The following is a 17,532-nucleotide window of genomic DNA, read 5'->3' as shown; positions in this document are numbered from 1 at the left end:
AGCCAGGAGCCAGGTGCTTCTCCTGGTCTCCCATGCAGGTGCAGGGTCCAAGGACTTGGGCCATCCTCAACTGCACTCCTGGGCCATAGCAGAGAGCTGGCCTGGAAAAGGAGTGACTGAGACAGAATCCAGTGCCCCGACCGGGACTAGAACCTGGTGTGCTGGCGCTGCAAGGCGGAGGATTAGCCTATTGAGCCGCAGCGCCAGCCAATGTTTGTAATACTTTTAATGGTCACTTCGATCATCTTTATAGCATGCATCTACACATTTGAAAAACACGATTTGTCTACATGTTTTTATTTCATTTGAAAGGCAGACAGACAGACAGAGATACAGAGAAACAGACACAGAGAGCCCTTCCATCTGTTACTTAACTTCCCAAAGTCCCACAACAGTCAGACCTGGGCCTGGTCAAACCCAGGAGCCCAAAGCTCAGTCAGTCTCCGATGTGGGTGGAAGGGACCCAAGAATTTGAGCCATCACCTGCTGCCTCCCAGTGCTTTAGCAGGAAGCTGGATAGGAAACAGGATCTGGGAATCAAACCCAATACTCCAATATGGGATGCGGATATCCCAAGCAGTGATATTACATATAACACATATTTTTAAATATCTCATTCAGGTTTTTTTAGACTGCTGCACAGGTTCTTGATGTTTCTGATGTTCTCTTTCCTGAGGCTGGTGGATTTGTTCAAGTCTCTCCTTAAAAATCAAGACATAAATAAAACTTCTATTGAACAGTCTTCTCAAATAAATTTTATATCTAAAAAAATTAATAACCTATTTATATTAGCAAATGAGGAAACACAGTCCAATCCATTTTATAAGGCAAAAACCTGCATTCTCAGTCAGATGATATTGATTCTTAGAGGGAGCAAAAACCTCCTTACTGTCTCAATGTACACAGCATGGATGTGCTGACAGTACATAAACTGATGGAGGATATAATTGCAAAATTAAAGTTTCATGGGAGAATGATCAGGAAAAATTACTTTAAAAATTTCTTTATAGAGGCCACAATAGAAAGAAGGTTGAATAACACTGGACTAACTGACCTTGACACTAATACAAGACAATACATGAAAGATAACACAAGCAAGAAGAATCACAGGGTAATCTGACTCAAACATAGACACAAAAATCTTAAACAAAATGTTGTCAAATCTAATCTAGTAATATTTAGAAAGAATAACACATTATAACCAGGTTGGATTTATCCAAAGGATGCAAAATAGCATTTTTTAAAAATTTTATTTATTTGAGAGGTAGAGAAAGGAAGAGAGAGAAAGGGAGAGAGAGTGCTCCCATCTGCTGTTTCATTCCCCAAATGCCTCAAATAGCCAGAGCTGGGGCAGACTGAAGACAGAAGCTAGGAAATCAATCCAGGTCTCCTACTTAGGTGGCAGGAACCCAGTGCCTTGAGCCATCACTGCTGCCCTCCAGCATCTACATTGACAAAGAGCTGTAATCAGGAGCTGAAGCCAGGTATCAGTGCAGGCAACTGGATGAGGTACATGGGCATCTAAACTGCTAGGTTAAATACCTATGCCTCCATGAACTCATTGAGCCCCTTGTATTCTTAAGGAGGAAGAAATTGGTTTCCTGATATTTTAACGAATGACTGGTTAAATAAATGAATCCATTTTAATTTATCAGTTTTAGAGGCAGAGAGAGCAAGAGCGAGGGTGAGAGCGAGAGCGAGAGAAAGAGAGAGAAAGATACACAGAAAGCCCTTCCACTGGTTTACTATCCAAATGTCCACAACATCCCAGGACAGGATAGGCTGAAGCTGAAAGCCAGGAACCCAACTGATCTCCCATAGGATGAGAGGGACCCATAAAGCCTTTACTTGTTGCCTCTTGTGGTGCACATTAGCAGGAAGCTGGAACTGGGAGCAGAACTGGAACTTGAACTCAAGCACTCCAATATACAATGTGGGTATCCCACCTGGCATCTTAACTGCTTGGCCGAATGCTTGCCCCAGTGAATGCATATTTTTAAAAAGATTTGTTTATTTGTTTGAAAGGCAGAGTTACAGGAAGAGAGAGAGAGAGAGAGAGAGAGAGAGAGAGAGAGAGAGAGAGAGAGATCTTCCATCTGCTGGTTCACTCCCCATATGGGTACAAGGGCCAGAACTGGGCCAGGCTGAAACCAGGAGCCAGGAGCTTCTTTCAGATCTTCCATATGGGTGCAGGGCCCAAACACATGGTCCATCTTCCACTGCCTTTCCCAGGTTCATTAGCCAGAAGCTGGACCAGAAGTGGAGCAGCCAGGACTGGAATTGGCGCCCATATGGGATTGCAGATGCCAGAGGCAGAGGCTTAACCTGCTATGTCATGGTGCTGCCCCCTGTTGAACACATTTTACAACTGGCATGCATCTTATTCAATGACTAGTTAATTTTGGAATACCTGTAGAAATGTTTTCTGTAGGTTACTGCTCTTACATCTTTGAGACTCTGGCTTGGGGTCTACAAGTTCTAATTTCCCCAAGAGTATATGTCTCTCCACCAATAAGCATGCACTATATTCACTGGGTCTACTCAGAGGTGTTCTGGACAAGCCTTCTTGATACAACATTTCCTCATCTTCCTTTATTTGGGTTTCTGTTAGGAAGAAATAATAGAAACAAAACTGTTAAAAGAGCATAGGTAAATTACTGCTGTTATAAGATGCTGAATGAATTATTAATTAGATAAAAATTAATATAAAAGCTATATTGATATTACCACCCTTCTCTGTTTCTCCATAGTATTTACACTTTCAGAAACAATAACAATAAAAGGTTCTTAAATGCAGTAGATATTCTAACTGTTGCATAACCTTAAAATTTTCATTTAATAAAGATTAAGCACATCCTTTTTTGAAAGGTTAGGAATCCAAATATGAATTTATATATGCTTATATATTTGTTGTTTTATCAAACAATTATTATATTGGCAGTATTGTATAAGCACTTATGATGCATCTGTCTCTTATAATAACCCAATTAGGTCGGAACAATTATTATTACTATTTAAGAGAAAAAACAGGCATCAAGAATTCAATAACTGGTCTAGAGTCACTCAACTAACGCTGACAAAATTCTCAGTGACTTCAATATTCAGATAATTATTCCAGTGCCCTGGTTTCTTAGTTCTGTCACCAACTGACTTCCAAAGATCCAGCCCTCAGGTTTGTGACGTAGCAGGTTAAGCCACCTCCTGTGACACCAGCATCCCATGTGGGCACCCATTTGAGTCCTGGTGGCTCTGCTTGCAATCCAGCTCTCTGCTAATATGCCTGGGAAAGCAGTGGAAAATGGCCCAAGTACTTGGGCCCCTGCCACCTATCTGGGAGATCTAGATAAAGCTCTTGGCTTTGGTCTGGCCCACTGCTGGCCATTGCAGCCATTTGGGGAGTGAACTAGTGGATGGACGATTCTCTCTCTTTCTGTAAATCTTTCAAAAAAAATTAAAAATCCAGTCCTCTACTCGCCCCCGCCTCAGCCACCTATTCCACAGTAATTCCCTATACCTTGCCATTATCAATAGCAGTGAACTCTCCCTATATCAATTTCAAGTAGCCTATTCTCTAATGATCCCTCTCAACATCTCCACTTGGATGTCTAACCTACACCTCAAAGTTTGTATGTCCAAAAGCAAACCCATTATTGTTTCCCCCAAGCTAAGTCTCCCACAATCTCCTCCTGAGCAGTTAGAAATGCCAATATTCTAATTGTTCAAGTCAAATCTATGGGCTACCAATGACCTCTCTCCTTTCCTTCCGAACAACATTTAATCCACCTTAAATTGTATTAACTCTACTTTCAAATATATCCTTTGATTCCATGGGTATTATTGCTATCACAGATACATGTGTTCCTAAAAAAATCTTGCATTTTGCAAAGATGCTCACTAGAAAAATAGGGTTTATTGAAAGCACAGATTCGGATAATCCACCCCAACCCTTTCTTGTTGTATAACTAGAGTGGTATAAAAATATGACAATCCAGAGTGGTTTTTTGGCTTAGTGGTTAAAATGACAGTTGAGATGCCCACATCCCACATCAGAATGCCTGGGTTTGAGTTCTGGCTTTGCTCTTGATTCCAGCTTCCTGCCAGTGTGCACCCTGGGATACAGTAGGTGATGCTCAAGTATTTGAATCTTAGGGCCAGCACTGCAGTGTAGCTGTTTAAGCCATCAACTGTGACACAGGCATCCCATACGGGCGTTGGTTGGATTCCCGGCTGCTCCACTTCTGATCCAGTTCCCTGCTAATACGCCTGGGAAAGCAGCAGAAACTGGCCCAAGTGCTTGGGTCCTTGCACCTACATGGGAGACCCAGAAGAAGCTCCTGGCTCCTGGCTTAGGTCTGGCCCAGGTCTAGCCATTGCAGCTAGTTTGAGGGGCAAACTAGCAGATGGAAGATCTCTATCTCTCTCTCTTTTTCTCCCTTTCTCTTTCTCTCTGTAACTCTGCCTTTCAAATAAAATAAATAAAAAAATTTTTAAAGGATTTGAGTCCCTGCCACTCATGTGGGATACCTGGATTGAGTTTCTGGTTCCCAGCTCCCAACACCACTTAAGAGTTTCTCTGTCTCTCTGTTCCTGGCTCTATGACTCTCAAAATAAATAAAAGTTTAAAAATAAAATATTGATAATTTTATAATTATACTGGGACATTTAAACAGATATGTCAAGTTCCTAAAACATAAAGGAATATTATAGTATCTGTCTTTTTTTCAAAATCAAGATTATGTAAATGTGGGCTAAAGGAGGAGTTAAGACCACAGAGCTGTGGAAACAAAGGCAAAAAAAAATGCACAAAGATTTGGGATATCTGTGAAATAAGCACCATCAAGCCAAAAACAAGTGGACAAACTGAGCACAAAGGAAGAATGTGGGGTGAATAGGATTCATGTACAAACTCCAAGGTTTCCTGGGAAAAATTATAATGGGAAAATCGCCAGGAAAATTACATATGAACTTCCACATTATTATATCATCCCCCTATGTACCAATCCACCATGAGAAAATTCACAGGGCAAAACCATGTTGGAAGCAGGATACACAGCATGTTCTGCTTCTTGCAAGTATTACTGGATTAGAGTCTAGAACAACTTTCCTACTGAGAATAACTAAAAATGCCATAAGAAATTAAAGAAAACTTCAAAAGGCAACCACCATGAAAACAAAACTTGAATAGAAACTTTTACATCAGCAGAAGAAAACTTGATCTACACAGTGGAAAGCAGGAAAGGAAAAAACCATGAGCGTGCACTACATGTGAAATATGTCCTATGACTGACTCGTCCCTCACAGCCATTCCATTCCAACTATTACAATAGGGTTACTGAAAGGCTAGGATGCAAGGACACACACCTGGAACAAACATGACTACACAGGAATGGAATATGGAACTGGATCATCTCTCTACACCATCTGGCTTCTCTATAAGGACAGACTTTCTGTACCTCTTCAGCAAGGCTGAAAACAACCATTCACCTCCTAAGCTGTTTCTTTGTTCATCTTAGTTTCAGACTTTTTGAAAAGGGCTGGCTCTGTGGTGTAGTGGGTAAAGCTGCTGCCTGTGGTGCCAGCATTCCATATGGGCACCAGTTTGGGTCCTGGCTGCTCCACTTCTGATCAAGCTCCCTAATGCGCCTGGGAAAGAAGCAGAGGATGGCCCAAGTGCTTGAGTCCCTGAACCCCTATAGGAGACTCAAAGAAGCTCCTGGTTCCTGGCTTTGAATCAGCCTAGCTCTGGCCATTTGGGGAGTGAAACAATGGATGGAACATCTTTGTCTCTCTCTGTAACTCTGCCTTTCAAATAAATTAATAAATCTTTAAAATAAAACACTGAAAAAGAAACAGGATGTGCTTCTTTAAGATACTAAATGATCATTTGCTCACTCAGTAAGGCTTGGTCCTCTTTCCAAAGTTTGTTGTATATTTCTCATTCAGTCAGTTGTGGATAGAATAGGTCAGAAGCAGGAGTACAGATGTGGCCACTGAAGCTATGCTTCAAGCAAGATTTGGCAGACAGATGCAAATTCTAGAGAAGAGTATATAAGCTAGAAGGGGCAATATAAAAAAATCTACTATTTAAGACCAATGCACGTCAGCTCAAACAATCCACTCATCTTTCCCTGCTCTTTCTGCATTCCATGGTTAAAATCCCTACCAATGTCATTTCCCAAGCCAGAAACCTGGGAGTCATCTTTGGTTCTTCCTTATTCACTCTACTCTCATACACAACCAATCAATACTTGCAGGTTCTACTTCTTTTATCATTTTTTGTTTTTAATTTACTTTCATCATTTTCTAACTGCTCCTCTTCAGAGCTATGGTTGCTGCCTTAGCCTAGGCTCTCCTCACTATTTGCTCAGTTTAGTGTAATAGCATCTTTAACTGATGTTCCTCCTGCCAGACTGGCCCCCATCCAATCTGTGCTCTGTAAAGCTCCCAGACTGGTCTCTGCATGGAAATCACTTGCTGCTTCACATCTCCGTGCTTCCAGACAGAGTTTAAAGCCTGTAGCTTGGCACCAGAGATGCTCCACAACCTGGTGCCTATCTCTGTAACTTTATCTTCTGCCACTCCTTGACATTAGCTCTCTGTGACGGGATACCCATTGCTCCCCATACATACGCTTGACTTCAGACACACAGGTGCCTCTCTGTGGAATGCTGCTTTGATATCCCAGAACATTTTTTTCCAGTGGACTTACTGAGATCTGATGGTTGAGTAGTTTGAAAATTCTAATAAAGCAGCTCTGGAAGTAATATAAATCTGTTCTTTGGATTATAAATGTTGACATCTAAACTGTACCATACAAGATATACAAGCATACTATTCTTGATGTTAGCAGTTGAGACACCCACATTCTATTTCAGAGTGCCTAGGTTTAAGTCTCATCTCTGTTTCTGATTTCAGCTTCCTGCTAATGCACAGCCTAGGAGGCACAAAGTGATGGCTCAGGCACTTGAGTCCCTGTGAAATACTTGAGATCCTGGCTCCTGGTTTCAGCCTGGCTCAGCTCCAGCTGTTGCAGGCATTTGGGGAGTGAAGAGCTCCAGCTGTTGCAGACATTTAAGGAGTGAACCAGTAGATGGAAGATCTCTGTTTCTCTGCCTTTTAAGTAAAAGTAAGAAAATATTTTTAAAAGAATATTATTCTTTCCAAAGTAGTTACTGAATAAATGATCATTAAGTATCTTAAAGAAATACATGCTGCAGTGTTTTTAGGCTTCCAAAAACTTCCAGATGCAAAGAATGAGGCGCTAAGGCTGTCAAAGTAAATCGCTGCAGAGACAAAGACTCATAAGTGGAAAGAGAACAAAGAGAATGCATGCAGTTACTTCTATCTGTTGTTGCTGTTTCTTCCTCCTAGCAGGTCTGAGCACAGTACAGGGGCCAGGACCATACCTCAGGCTACTGCACATCTTCTGGCTCTGAGCAAAGGATGAGATTTAGATACAATCATCTCTGAGTGTCAGTAGGGGGCAAAAGGAAACAGCATGACACCAAAACAGAAATACCGAGTCAAGTGACTTTTCACCTTAACCTTACTTTCTTCCTTCTTTATAATTTCAAACTTAGATATCTAAAATTCAATATGTATTATATAGTTTCTTCCTTTTCAATTCCCAAATGAGAAATGCACCTTTTTAAAAAGTTGAAAATAATGCAGCAATGTGGAAAATGTTCAAAATACAACATTGAGTGAAAAAGTCATACAACAGTACAAATGTACACATGTGAAGAACTGACAGAGAACAGAATGAACCAATGATACATGAGGACAGAGTGTCTCAATCTTGGCACTGCTGACATTTTGAGCTACATAATTCTTTGCTGTGGAATTGTTCTGTGCTTAGTAAGATGTCTACCAGCATCCCTAGCCTCTACCCACTAGATGCCAGTAGCACATTCCTAGTTGTGACAATTAAAAATATTTCCATATACTGCCAAATGTCTCGTGGGGGCAATTCACCTCCCAGGTTTAGAACTGTGTTACTGTGAGAGGGGAAAAAAAATCTTTTAATTTATGTTAACCTTGCCAATGTTTTGCTCAGCACATACTGGAAGAGAAAAGGAAGGCCTCTTGCCATGTAGCATCTAACAGCCTCTTCTTTTCAAAAGTGGAAATTTATTCAGTTCCCACTTAATGTAAAAAATTGAAAATGTTGCATAACTTGTTTTTCTTTTCCAATATATTATAAAAGAGAAAGCTGAATTTCTCAGTGTCTAAAACCTGGCTTTAAACATGAGATATTAAAAATTGTTGCTTTAATTGGCCCAAGAAATCAAAATATTCAAATCATTATAACCCCAAAAACACCTGTTGAAAGTGTGCACTTTGGGTTAGGTGCTGTGGTGCAGTGGGTTAAGCGGATGCCTGGGACACCTGCATTCCATACTAAAGAGACTGATTTGAGTCCCAGCTACTTCACACTTCAGATCCAGCTTTCTGCTAACGCACCTGGAAGGCAGTGCATGATGGCACAAGTACTTGGGTTCCTGCCACTCATATCCGAGACTGGGATGGAGTTCTTGGCTCCTGGCTGCAGCCTGGCCTAACCCCAAGCGTTCTGGGCAGTTGGGGAGTGAACCAGCAGATAGAAGACCTCTCTCTTACGCTGCCTTTCAAATAAATAAATATTTTCCAAAATGCATATTTTGTATATTGTCAAAGGTTTATATTGAAACCTAAATACTGACAAAAAATATTAAGACTTAACAAGGAAGGCATACTGCTAAGACAAACCAAGCTTTCCAAACTAAAATTGCACTGTATCTAAATCCATCTAATTTTATATTTAAGCCACAGCATTGTAGTCTTTTTAAGTCTATTAAGCTCACTCCTCTGCCAAAAATATTTCCATTCAATCCTTACTGTTTTTGTTTCCTAGTTCACATCACAATGTTTTCTGATTCAGAAAGTGAGATGAAGAGGAGGCACAAGCACTGTTTCAATCATCTCCTCTCCAGAAAATTCTATCCCATCCCAGCTGCTGGGTTCATAGAGGCTTCAAGTTGAAATCCTCTGTTACATGATCACTTTGAATGGCCTTTTCACAGGTAAGACACATCACTAAAATTTTGCCTGACATAATAATCACCTAATTAAACAAGGAACATGCTTCCTTTCCTTTATGTAAGTCCCGGAATGGGGCCCAGACTACCGTTTTGATTTCTTTCTTCCACTCTGTGGTAATTCCATGTTCGCATTTGCCACCATGCACCTCTGCACGCTAGTCCCTAGGCTGCCCACGACAAAACGCCGGCCACAGTGCAGAGACCCAGAAAAATTCCCTATTAGCGACACGGAGCACTGCAGCGGGAGAGCAGGGGGTGGCCCACGGATGACGGAGGTGGTGGAGGCGAATGGACATGTAACACCGCGCGGCACACACACAGAAGGGTGAAAACGACTGCGAGGAGCAAACTGGGCGAAGTGGTGAGGTGGCAGAAGGCGGCTGACTGGATGGCCTCCGAAGCTCCATCGGGACGAACGCCGGCCAAACAGCGGGAAGAGGGTGCACCCACAGGCGGGCGGGAGCTGTGCCGCCGCGGCCCCCGCAGGGGCCTGCACCCAGGGCCGCGCCTCTTCCCCTAACTCACCGAGGGTGCTCCAAGCCCGCCCTGGGAGGAGCGGCGGCCTGGCCCTAAACGCCTGGGCCAGCGGGGGCCCGGGGGGACGCGCGAATCCTCCTTCAGGCCGAGTCAGTCCAGCCCGGGGCCAGGGGGGCCGGGCCAGGAGGGGCTGTCCTCCGGCAGTTTCGGGCCATACTCGGGAGAGAAGCAGCTACGTCCTGGGAAAGAAACAGGCGAGGCGCGGTCCTTTTCTCCTCGGGGCTGAGGCGGGAACCTCAGGAACCACGCCTGGACTTCTCCGCTGGAGAAGGCGACCAGACCCGTGGGTCCCTCAGCGCTCGGCACCTCAGCCGCGAGCTGCAGGCGCCTCTGCAGCCCGAGCGTCCTAGCAACCGCGCTCGCTGCGGAGACGCTAAGGCGTACTTCCGGCGGGAACCATAGATACGACGCACGCCATAGGCGCCGGGGACTGCTCTTCCTGTGGAGACCGCTGCTACGATGCACATCATTGGCTTTCAGGCCGTGGGGGCGGAGCCCTCCGCGCAGGTCCCACACTGCTCTTTCCGTTGGTCTCCGAGGGCGGTAGCCATAGTAACCGTAGGGCGCGCGTTGGTGGCTGAGGGGATACCTCTTCCTCCTAGGGTGTTCCAGTTCTCAACACAAAGGCACTTCACAAAGGTCGTGGAGCGAGAAGATGTTTCTTTCGGTGCAAGTTTTTTTTTTTTTTTTTTTTAATTCCATGCATGAAAAACAGTTTTAAAACAAAACTGTGTGTATTTAAAAATGTCTTTGCACCAAAATAAACAAGTTTTCAATTCCATTTTTTCTTCACTAACTTTTCCAAGTGCCCCGGTAGTTTATAAGGCCTTATCCAGAGGGCTGGTCTACCCACTAACCTTCAATTTATTTTTCTGTAAGTTACTCCTTTTTTAAAAAAAATTTGTTTATTTGAAAGTCAGATGGCCCCAGTGACCAGAGCTGCGCCAATCCGAAGCCAGGAGCCACGAGCCAGGAACTTCTTCCAGGTCTCCCACGCGGGTGCAGGGGCCCAAGAACTTGGGCCATCCTCCATTGGTTTCCCAGGCTATAGCAGAGAGCTGTATTGGAAGTGGAGCAGCCGGGACTCAAACCGGTGCCCATATGGGATGCCCGCATTGCAGGTCGGGGCTTTACGTGCTACACCACAGCGCCGGGCCCCAAGTTATTCCTTCTTAAAGAAGGCAGACTTCGGCCGGCGCCATGGCTCACTAGGCTAATCCTCCGCCTTGTGGTGCCGGCACACCAGGTTCTAGTCCCAGTTGGGGCACCGGATTCTGTCCCGGTTGCCCCTCTTCCAGGCCAGCTCTCTGCTGTGGCCATGGAGTGCAGTGGAGGATGGCCCAGGTCCTTGGGCCCTGCACCCCATGGGAGACCAGGAGAAGCACCTGGCTCCAGCGCGGTGCGCCAGCCGCAGCGTGCCTACCGCGGTGGCCATTGGAGGGTGAACCAACTGCAAAAGTAAGGCCTTTCTCTCTCTCTCTCACTATCCACTCTGCCTGTCAAAAATAAAGAAGGCAGACTCACTAGGTCAGGGCAACTGGTTTTTAGGCCACTAATCACTGAGGTTAAATAACACCTTTGGACTCAGTGTAAAAATGAAGAAACGAGACATGAGCAAAATTGTCCCTAAGGCTGAATATCTTTGGAGATCCCGATCACTGACTTTTAGGTCCCATCTATGTAATACAAAATAAAAAATTCTGAACGACAAAAAATTTAACCTAGGCTCAATTTACATTATCTTTGAATGATGCTCTATATTGCAAGGTGCCAGTTAGTTACCAAAACTCCGAAGCCCTTGCTTTGCAGGTATCCCAAACACTAATATTTCTTGGCCTCAGTCTAGTTCCCCAAGAGGATAGTTGCCAAACCTTTGCTGTTTCCACACGCATGACCTGGATGGATCTTACCCCTTATTTTCTGTTTGTACTACAGCTCTTCCAAGTGTCTTTTCTCTGACCCAAAATGCTCACCACCACCTCTCCACCCACTTAAACTATTTATCAGTGTAAACATCATCTCCTCAGGGAAACAGTCCTTGATCCTCCAATCCAGATCAGGTTCCTTCTTATCTGCCCTCACTGGCTTATGTGCCATTGCTTTACACATTGTTAAAACATACAGGGGCCAGCGCTGTGGCTCATTTGGTTAATCCTCCGCCTGTGGCACCGGCATCACAAATGGGCACCAGGTTCTAGTCCTGGTTGCTCCTCTTCCAGTCCAGCTCTCTGCTGTGGCCCGGGAAGGCAGTGGAGGATGGCCCAAGTCCTTGGGCCCTGCACCCACATGGGAGACCTGGAGGAAGCACCTGGCTCCTGGATTCGGATTGGTGTAGCTCCGGCCATACTGGCCATTTGGGGGGTGAACGAATGGAAGGAAGACTTTTCTCTCTGTCTCTCTCTCGCTGTCAAGTAAAAAAAAAAAAAAAAAAATACAAACACTCCTGGAATTTGTACTTTGTAAACAGTGTTAGCGTTCTGAACAGAACCTAAACTGAATGGAAAACACTTCAACTTCATGTAGCATAGTGCCAGCTGTATTAACAAAACAGGGCATGAAATGAAAGAGAGGTAATAATTGCAAAAACAAAGAGCACTTCCAGTTGTAATCCCTCATCCCCATTCCCATTCAATGACAGTGTCATCATTCACATGAAGCTATGGACGTTGCAGAGGAAACCATTTACTTCCTGCCCTGTCAATACTGCACCCGCCGCTGACAGAGCCTGTTGCTCCCGAGGTCTCTCCAACTAAACCCAAAGTTCACTTAAAATCTTTGTTCAGTGGGACTGCTGCTTCCAGAAGTTTTGAGTGCTACAGCTTTATTTCCCCTCTGTTCAAAGTCACACTTTCTGATTTAATGTAGTGTATCTTGCCACTTTTGATCAAATCTTCTCAACTAAAATTTATTGTAACTTGTCAAATTGGCCTATACTTCCCAACTCTGTGAAACTGTATGAACTGCATTTTAAATAAAATATTTAAGTGAAGGACAGTCCTTGCTTCTACCAAGTTATTAACAGTTTTTTCAAAGTGCACTCACTTAGGGGACTTTTTTTTTTTTATTTGACAGGCAGAGTTATAGACAGAGACAGAAAGGTCTTCCTTCCGTTGGTTCACTCCCCAAATGGCTTCCACAGCTGGTGCTGTGCCAATCCGAAGCCAGGAGCCAGGAGCTTCCTCCTGGTCTCCCATGCGGGTGCAGGGCCCAAGCACTTGGGCCATCCTCCACTGCCTTCCCAGGCCATAGCAGAGAGCTGGCCTGGAAGAGGAGCAACCAGGACAGAATCCGGTGCCCCAACCGGGACTAGAACCCAGGGTGCTGGCGCCGCAGGCGGAGGATTAGCCAAGTGAGCCACAGTGCCGGTCCCCAAGGGGACTTTCATACACTATACTTCTTGTGCATTCCCAACTCAAAACCCAGGACAGCGAGAGGAGTTTCAAAGTTTCTCAGTTTCTCAGGGACGCTGGGATAACACTGCCTTGCTAAGTGAGAACAGTAATTGTAACCATTCACTGATTACAAAGTGCCAGGCACCAGGCTAATGCTTTATCTTCGCTGCTTCATTCAATCCTCACAAGTGGCATTACTTTCCAGAGATTTATTATCCGCATTTGAAAAAAAAAAACACAAAAAACTATTCATTTATTTGAAAGGCAGAAAGAGATCTTCTACCCACTGATTCATTCCCCAAATGCCTGAAACAGTGAGGGCTGGGTGAGGCTGAAGCCAGGTCCTGATGCGGGTGGCAGGGACCCAAGTACTTAAGCCATCACCTACTGTCTCTGGGGTGCACAATAGCAGGAACCTGGATCAGAAATGGAGCTGGGACTTGAATTCAGTCAGTCTGATTTGGGATGCAGATGTCCCAAAAGGCACCTTAACCATTGTCTCAAAAGTTCACCCCCCTCATTTCCATTGTATAGATGAAGAAACTAAGTTACACACCTGTTTACAAAGCTAATAGGTGGCAAAGATGGCTAACTTGACTCCAAACAGGAGGAGGTGGAGTTGACTTCCACCTCAGCCTGGTCCCAGGTGGAAGGTCCCATTACATTGACCTGAAGAGCAGTCTTCAAAAGATTTGAAAGGTAAACTATGAATCAAATATGGAGTAAAAAGTGAATGTCGAGGGAAACTCGCCATTCTGCAGGGTCTACCTTCAAGGTCTCCCCTATTCCCACTTCTGATACATTTCCAAAAAACAACATCCAGTCCATTCAGCAGGCTTTTGGGCACAGACTTTATTGCACATAATTTTTTATACATCCATTTCTCAAACAAGACATGTTTGCTCATCTTTTTAATCACCATAGCTTAACATAGGGCCTGGCATAATAGGCACTCAACAAATGCTTGATCTTCAAAGAAAGCATGACCATTCATGCACCATAATCCCCTTTTTATAGTACGGAGAAGGCTGCCATTGCGGCCCCCATGTATATTCTGAGGAATATATAATTCCCATATGCTCCTTTTATAAAAGGTGAGAAATAGGTCTAGTGTTCGATTTCAAAGTCAAGACAATATTCAACTGAGTGTGTCAGGTGGTTCCATCATTAAAAGACAAACGCCAAATCATATTTGCCTGCACACCACTGCTTTCCCTTTCCTTTCATTTCCCCTGCCCTTGTGAAAACAGAGGGCTGATTCTGGTTCTCACCATCTGCAAGAGCCCTGGTCCACTGAACAATTTTTGATCCTCTAAGGGCTTTTCATGTCAGTTTTTGTCATTTAAAAAAGCTGTGTGTCGAGCCTGAAGGTTATCCACTATCTTCTCTTCTATCGCTATGCCTTTTTCTACTTCTTCCTCTGATAGGAACAATTTGGTTTCCGAGTCTTTGGTTACAATAACCACAAAGGACTGTAGTGACTCAAGGATATTAGCCACCACCACTTGATGCCGGTAAACTTCCAAAGCGTTCCGAGCACGATTAATTACGATGGAGGGGTCAGTCTCCAACTTAAAGGAAATAATAAATGCTTTGGGGGCCCAATCTTTAACCAAAGGAGAAAGCATTTTTGGCACCATCTTCATTGTTATCTGTATCGAAAAAAGAAAAGCTTAATAAGCAAACTGGTCACTACCTACCAGGACACTAAGGAATCCAGGACTCAGATTTTTACAGAAATTTAAGTGAGGTTTCCCATGGCCAAACTTTTCAAAGCCTTTGAAACTTTTCAAAGTCCAGCTGTGCCACTCTCTTTACCATTAATAGAACTCTAAAGAACAACAATCTACATTGCTAAACATTCCCCTTTATTTTTTAAAACAAAACCCTCAAAGAAACAAATAATCTGTTTGTGCAAATGTTACTTTGGCAGAAAACCAACAAAGTTGGGTTTTTAAATCGCCCAGCCTAAAACATTTCTTGCACTGGTAGAATTTAACACTTAGCACTGAGGAAACAACTGATTTTCTTCATTGTCCCCGGACTAAAACTCCTACCGCCTGATTCCCAATCCTACCTGAGGGAAATGCTGCTTTCTACCTTCAAGATAAAACTAAGAAATAAGGAATAAATAAGATCACAGAGTTGAAAAAGTGTGAAATAACTAATCCTCAAGGCTTGCCCTAAAAAAAGGTGTCAGCAACTGATAAGAATTATATATCCCACTTTATTTTTCTCCTTAGCATTTATGACCACAAGATGTAGTATGTATTTGACCTACTGTCTCCTTCATGAGTGTAAGAAACACAAGAGCTGAGTACCTTTCCTTTTGCTGTTTTATCATCAGATAAACATGGAAGAAATGACCATGTGAACCATATACTACAAAGCTGGCAAGTGCTCCACCGGTCAATTTTCTCCTATTTAAATCCTATTTGTATCACTCAATGTTAAAAACGATTAATTCCCCTGGGTTCCAAGACACCAGATTATCTCAACATCTGAAACACACGGCTGCCTTCCCCTTAAACCGTCCTACAGTCTTCCTAACTCACTTTTTGTACAGATGCCAGAATGTTCTCAAAAACTGCATCTCACTCTCCTCCTTATGAATGAGCCCCTCCGCTCCACAGGTAAAGGCCAGGCTCCTTAAGGAGTAACACAAAGGCCACTAGGAAGCAAGCCATCTCTTTGGCCTGCCCTCTCCCCTTCTGCTGTCCACCGCATAACCCTACTTGGGATGACTTCCGCACTGGGTCTGGTAAACCCTCTGCTCACCCCTTAAAACCCAGTTCAGGTCTTCTCCAGACTACACCAGGGTTCACTCCCCCATGGCCTGCCTGCATTATCACTCTGTACTGTAATTATGTCTGTGTCCAGCTCTCTCACTACACTGTGAGGTCTTTGAGGTGTCTCTGTTCATCTCGGTATCCCCACTGCCTAGCGTATAGAGAATGCGCAAGGCCATCTCCAGATCAGGAAGAAATTAACCCAGGATTGGTTATGGGGGATCAGAGAGCTCTGGAAGAGAAGCGCCCATCACCTGCAGTGCGCCCGCAGATGACTGGATCTTGTGTTCAGGCATTTCAGAGACAGGAACATAGAAATCGGACACGGCCGCAGCCAGGTAAAACATCGCGGACGAGCCTGCAAAAACAAGCAGAAGCTGTAAGGAGCCGGGGAAGGTGTGGGATCCGCTCCTGTCGACTCGGGTTCTCCGGCCATGAAACCCCTGGGAGGTAAGGGGAAACGTGGCTGGGGAGAAAGGTCTGACTCCGAGGGCACGCACCGAGCGGGTTGAGCGCCTGCGCCGCCGCCTGAAGCAGGTGCAGGTAGTCTGCCAAGGTGGTGAACTCCACCGCCAGAAAGGTGCCGGCAGCCGCTGCCTCCTGGTAGCTCCGCAGAGCCGCGGCGAAGCCGGGCAGCGCGTTCTCCTCGGCTTCCAGGCTCAGCAAGCCCGAATGCGCCGGGCCGGAAGGCCTCAGGGCCGCCAGCCAGGTCTGGGGCGGGAAGCGGTGGGCGAAGGGGAAGGCGGAGCGGGCGCGGTACAGGAACAGGACCCCGTAGCCCGCAGCCAGGAAGGCCTCGGCCGAGGTTGCACCGCGCCGCCCGCTGCTGAAGTTGTCCAAAAAGCGGACTGGCCGCGCTTCCAACGGGACCTTGGTGCCGCCTGACGTGACCAACACCACCCGGCGGCCCTGCGCGCCCAGTCTGGCCGCAAAGCGGGCCATAACCTCGGCCCAGCGCGCAGCACCCGCGGGCCGAGGAAACTCAGCAACCAAGTCCCTTTCCGCCATCAGTCCCAGAACGCCTCTGCGCCTGCGCACGCCCGGGGCCGCCGGCGCCACGCCCCGCTCTTCAAGCCCGGCCCACGCGCAACCGCAGTGTGAGCGGGCGGGCCCCGGCTGAGGGTCTCTGCGCTGTTTGACGCTGGTCTCCGCCTCGCCAAGTCTGGAGGCATGTGGTTGCCTTGTCATGGAGCCCAGTGACACTGCGGCTGAGGCGTGTTCTCGGCTGGGAGAGCAAACGGAAAGGTCACATTCCCGCCTGTTAGTACCGACCATGTTTGACCTTGACCGGCCACCGTACAGACCTTCCCGAACTTGGATTCGATTGGAGTTACACTCCCTGGCTGCTTAGTCTTTGAATTTGTGGGTTACGTCCTTTTAGTTTTTTTTTTTTTTTTTTTTTTTAACACTTCAAAAATAGACATCAGAGGTCGGGAGAGCCACACCCCTTCCCTTTGCCCTTGAAACGGGAGAACCGGGCTGCCCGGCCTTCGTCACGTGACGCGCAGGGTCCAGCGCAGCCTCGCCGGGCAACCGTCCCGGAGACCGACGCCGCCGCCCGCAACATGAACGTGATCTACCCGCTGGCGGTGCCCAAGGGGCGCCGGCTGTGCTGCGAGGTGTGCGAGGCCCCGGCGGAGCGGGTGTGCGCGGCCTGCGCGGTCACCTACTACTGGTAGGCCCTGGGACGTGGCCCCGGCGCCTCGACTGCCTCCCTCGGTCCCTTCGCCGGCC

The 17,532-nt window shown here is 45.7% G+C and overlaps 2 protein-coding genes across 2 annotated transcripts in view; both read right to left on the bottom strand.

The window, feature by feature from the left end:
• The window catches only part of CCDC30 (coiled-coil domain containing 30), a 38,155-nt gene extending 28,215 nt beyond the window's left edge, over positions 1–9,940 (bottom strand). The window contains exons 1-2 of the mRNA XM_062190063.1: positions 9,606–9,940; positions 2,411–2,604 (exon numbers count right to left, since the gene is read on the bottom strand). Coding sequence (XP_062046047.1) covers positions 2,411–2,578 — 168 coding nt within the window. The 5' untranslated portion in view covers positions 2,579–2,604; positions 9,606–9,940. The remainder of the gene's footprint in view (positions 1–2,410; positions 2,605–9,605) is intronic.
• A 3,901-nt stretch (positions 9,941–13,841) lies between these two features.
• PPCS (phosphopantothenoylcysteine synthetase) lies at positions 13,842–16,813 on the bottom strand. The gene is made up of 3 exons (XM_062191085.1): positions 16,299–16,813; positions 16,053–16,156; positions 13,842–14,661 (listed from the first exon to the last, which is right to left on the bottom strand). Exons 1-3 carry the CDS (start codon positions 16,804–16,806, stop codon positions 14,338–14,340), a joined length of 936 nt encoding a protein of 311 aa, XP_062047069.1. The 5' UTR covers positions 16,807–16,813; the 3' UTR covers positions 13,842–14,337.
• Positions 16,814–17,532: the final 719 nt, after the last annotated feature.

The sequence above is a fragment of the Lepus europaeus genome, chromosome 5 (genome assembly GCF_033115175.1).
Source record: "Lepus europaeus isolate LE1 chromosome 5, mLepTim1.pri, whole genome shotgun sequence".
NCBI lineage: Eukaryota > Metazoa > Chordata > Mammalia > Lagomorpha > Leporidae > Lepus > Lepus europaeus.
This window is presented reverse-complemented; position numbering and strand designations above follow the sequence as displayed.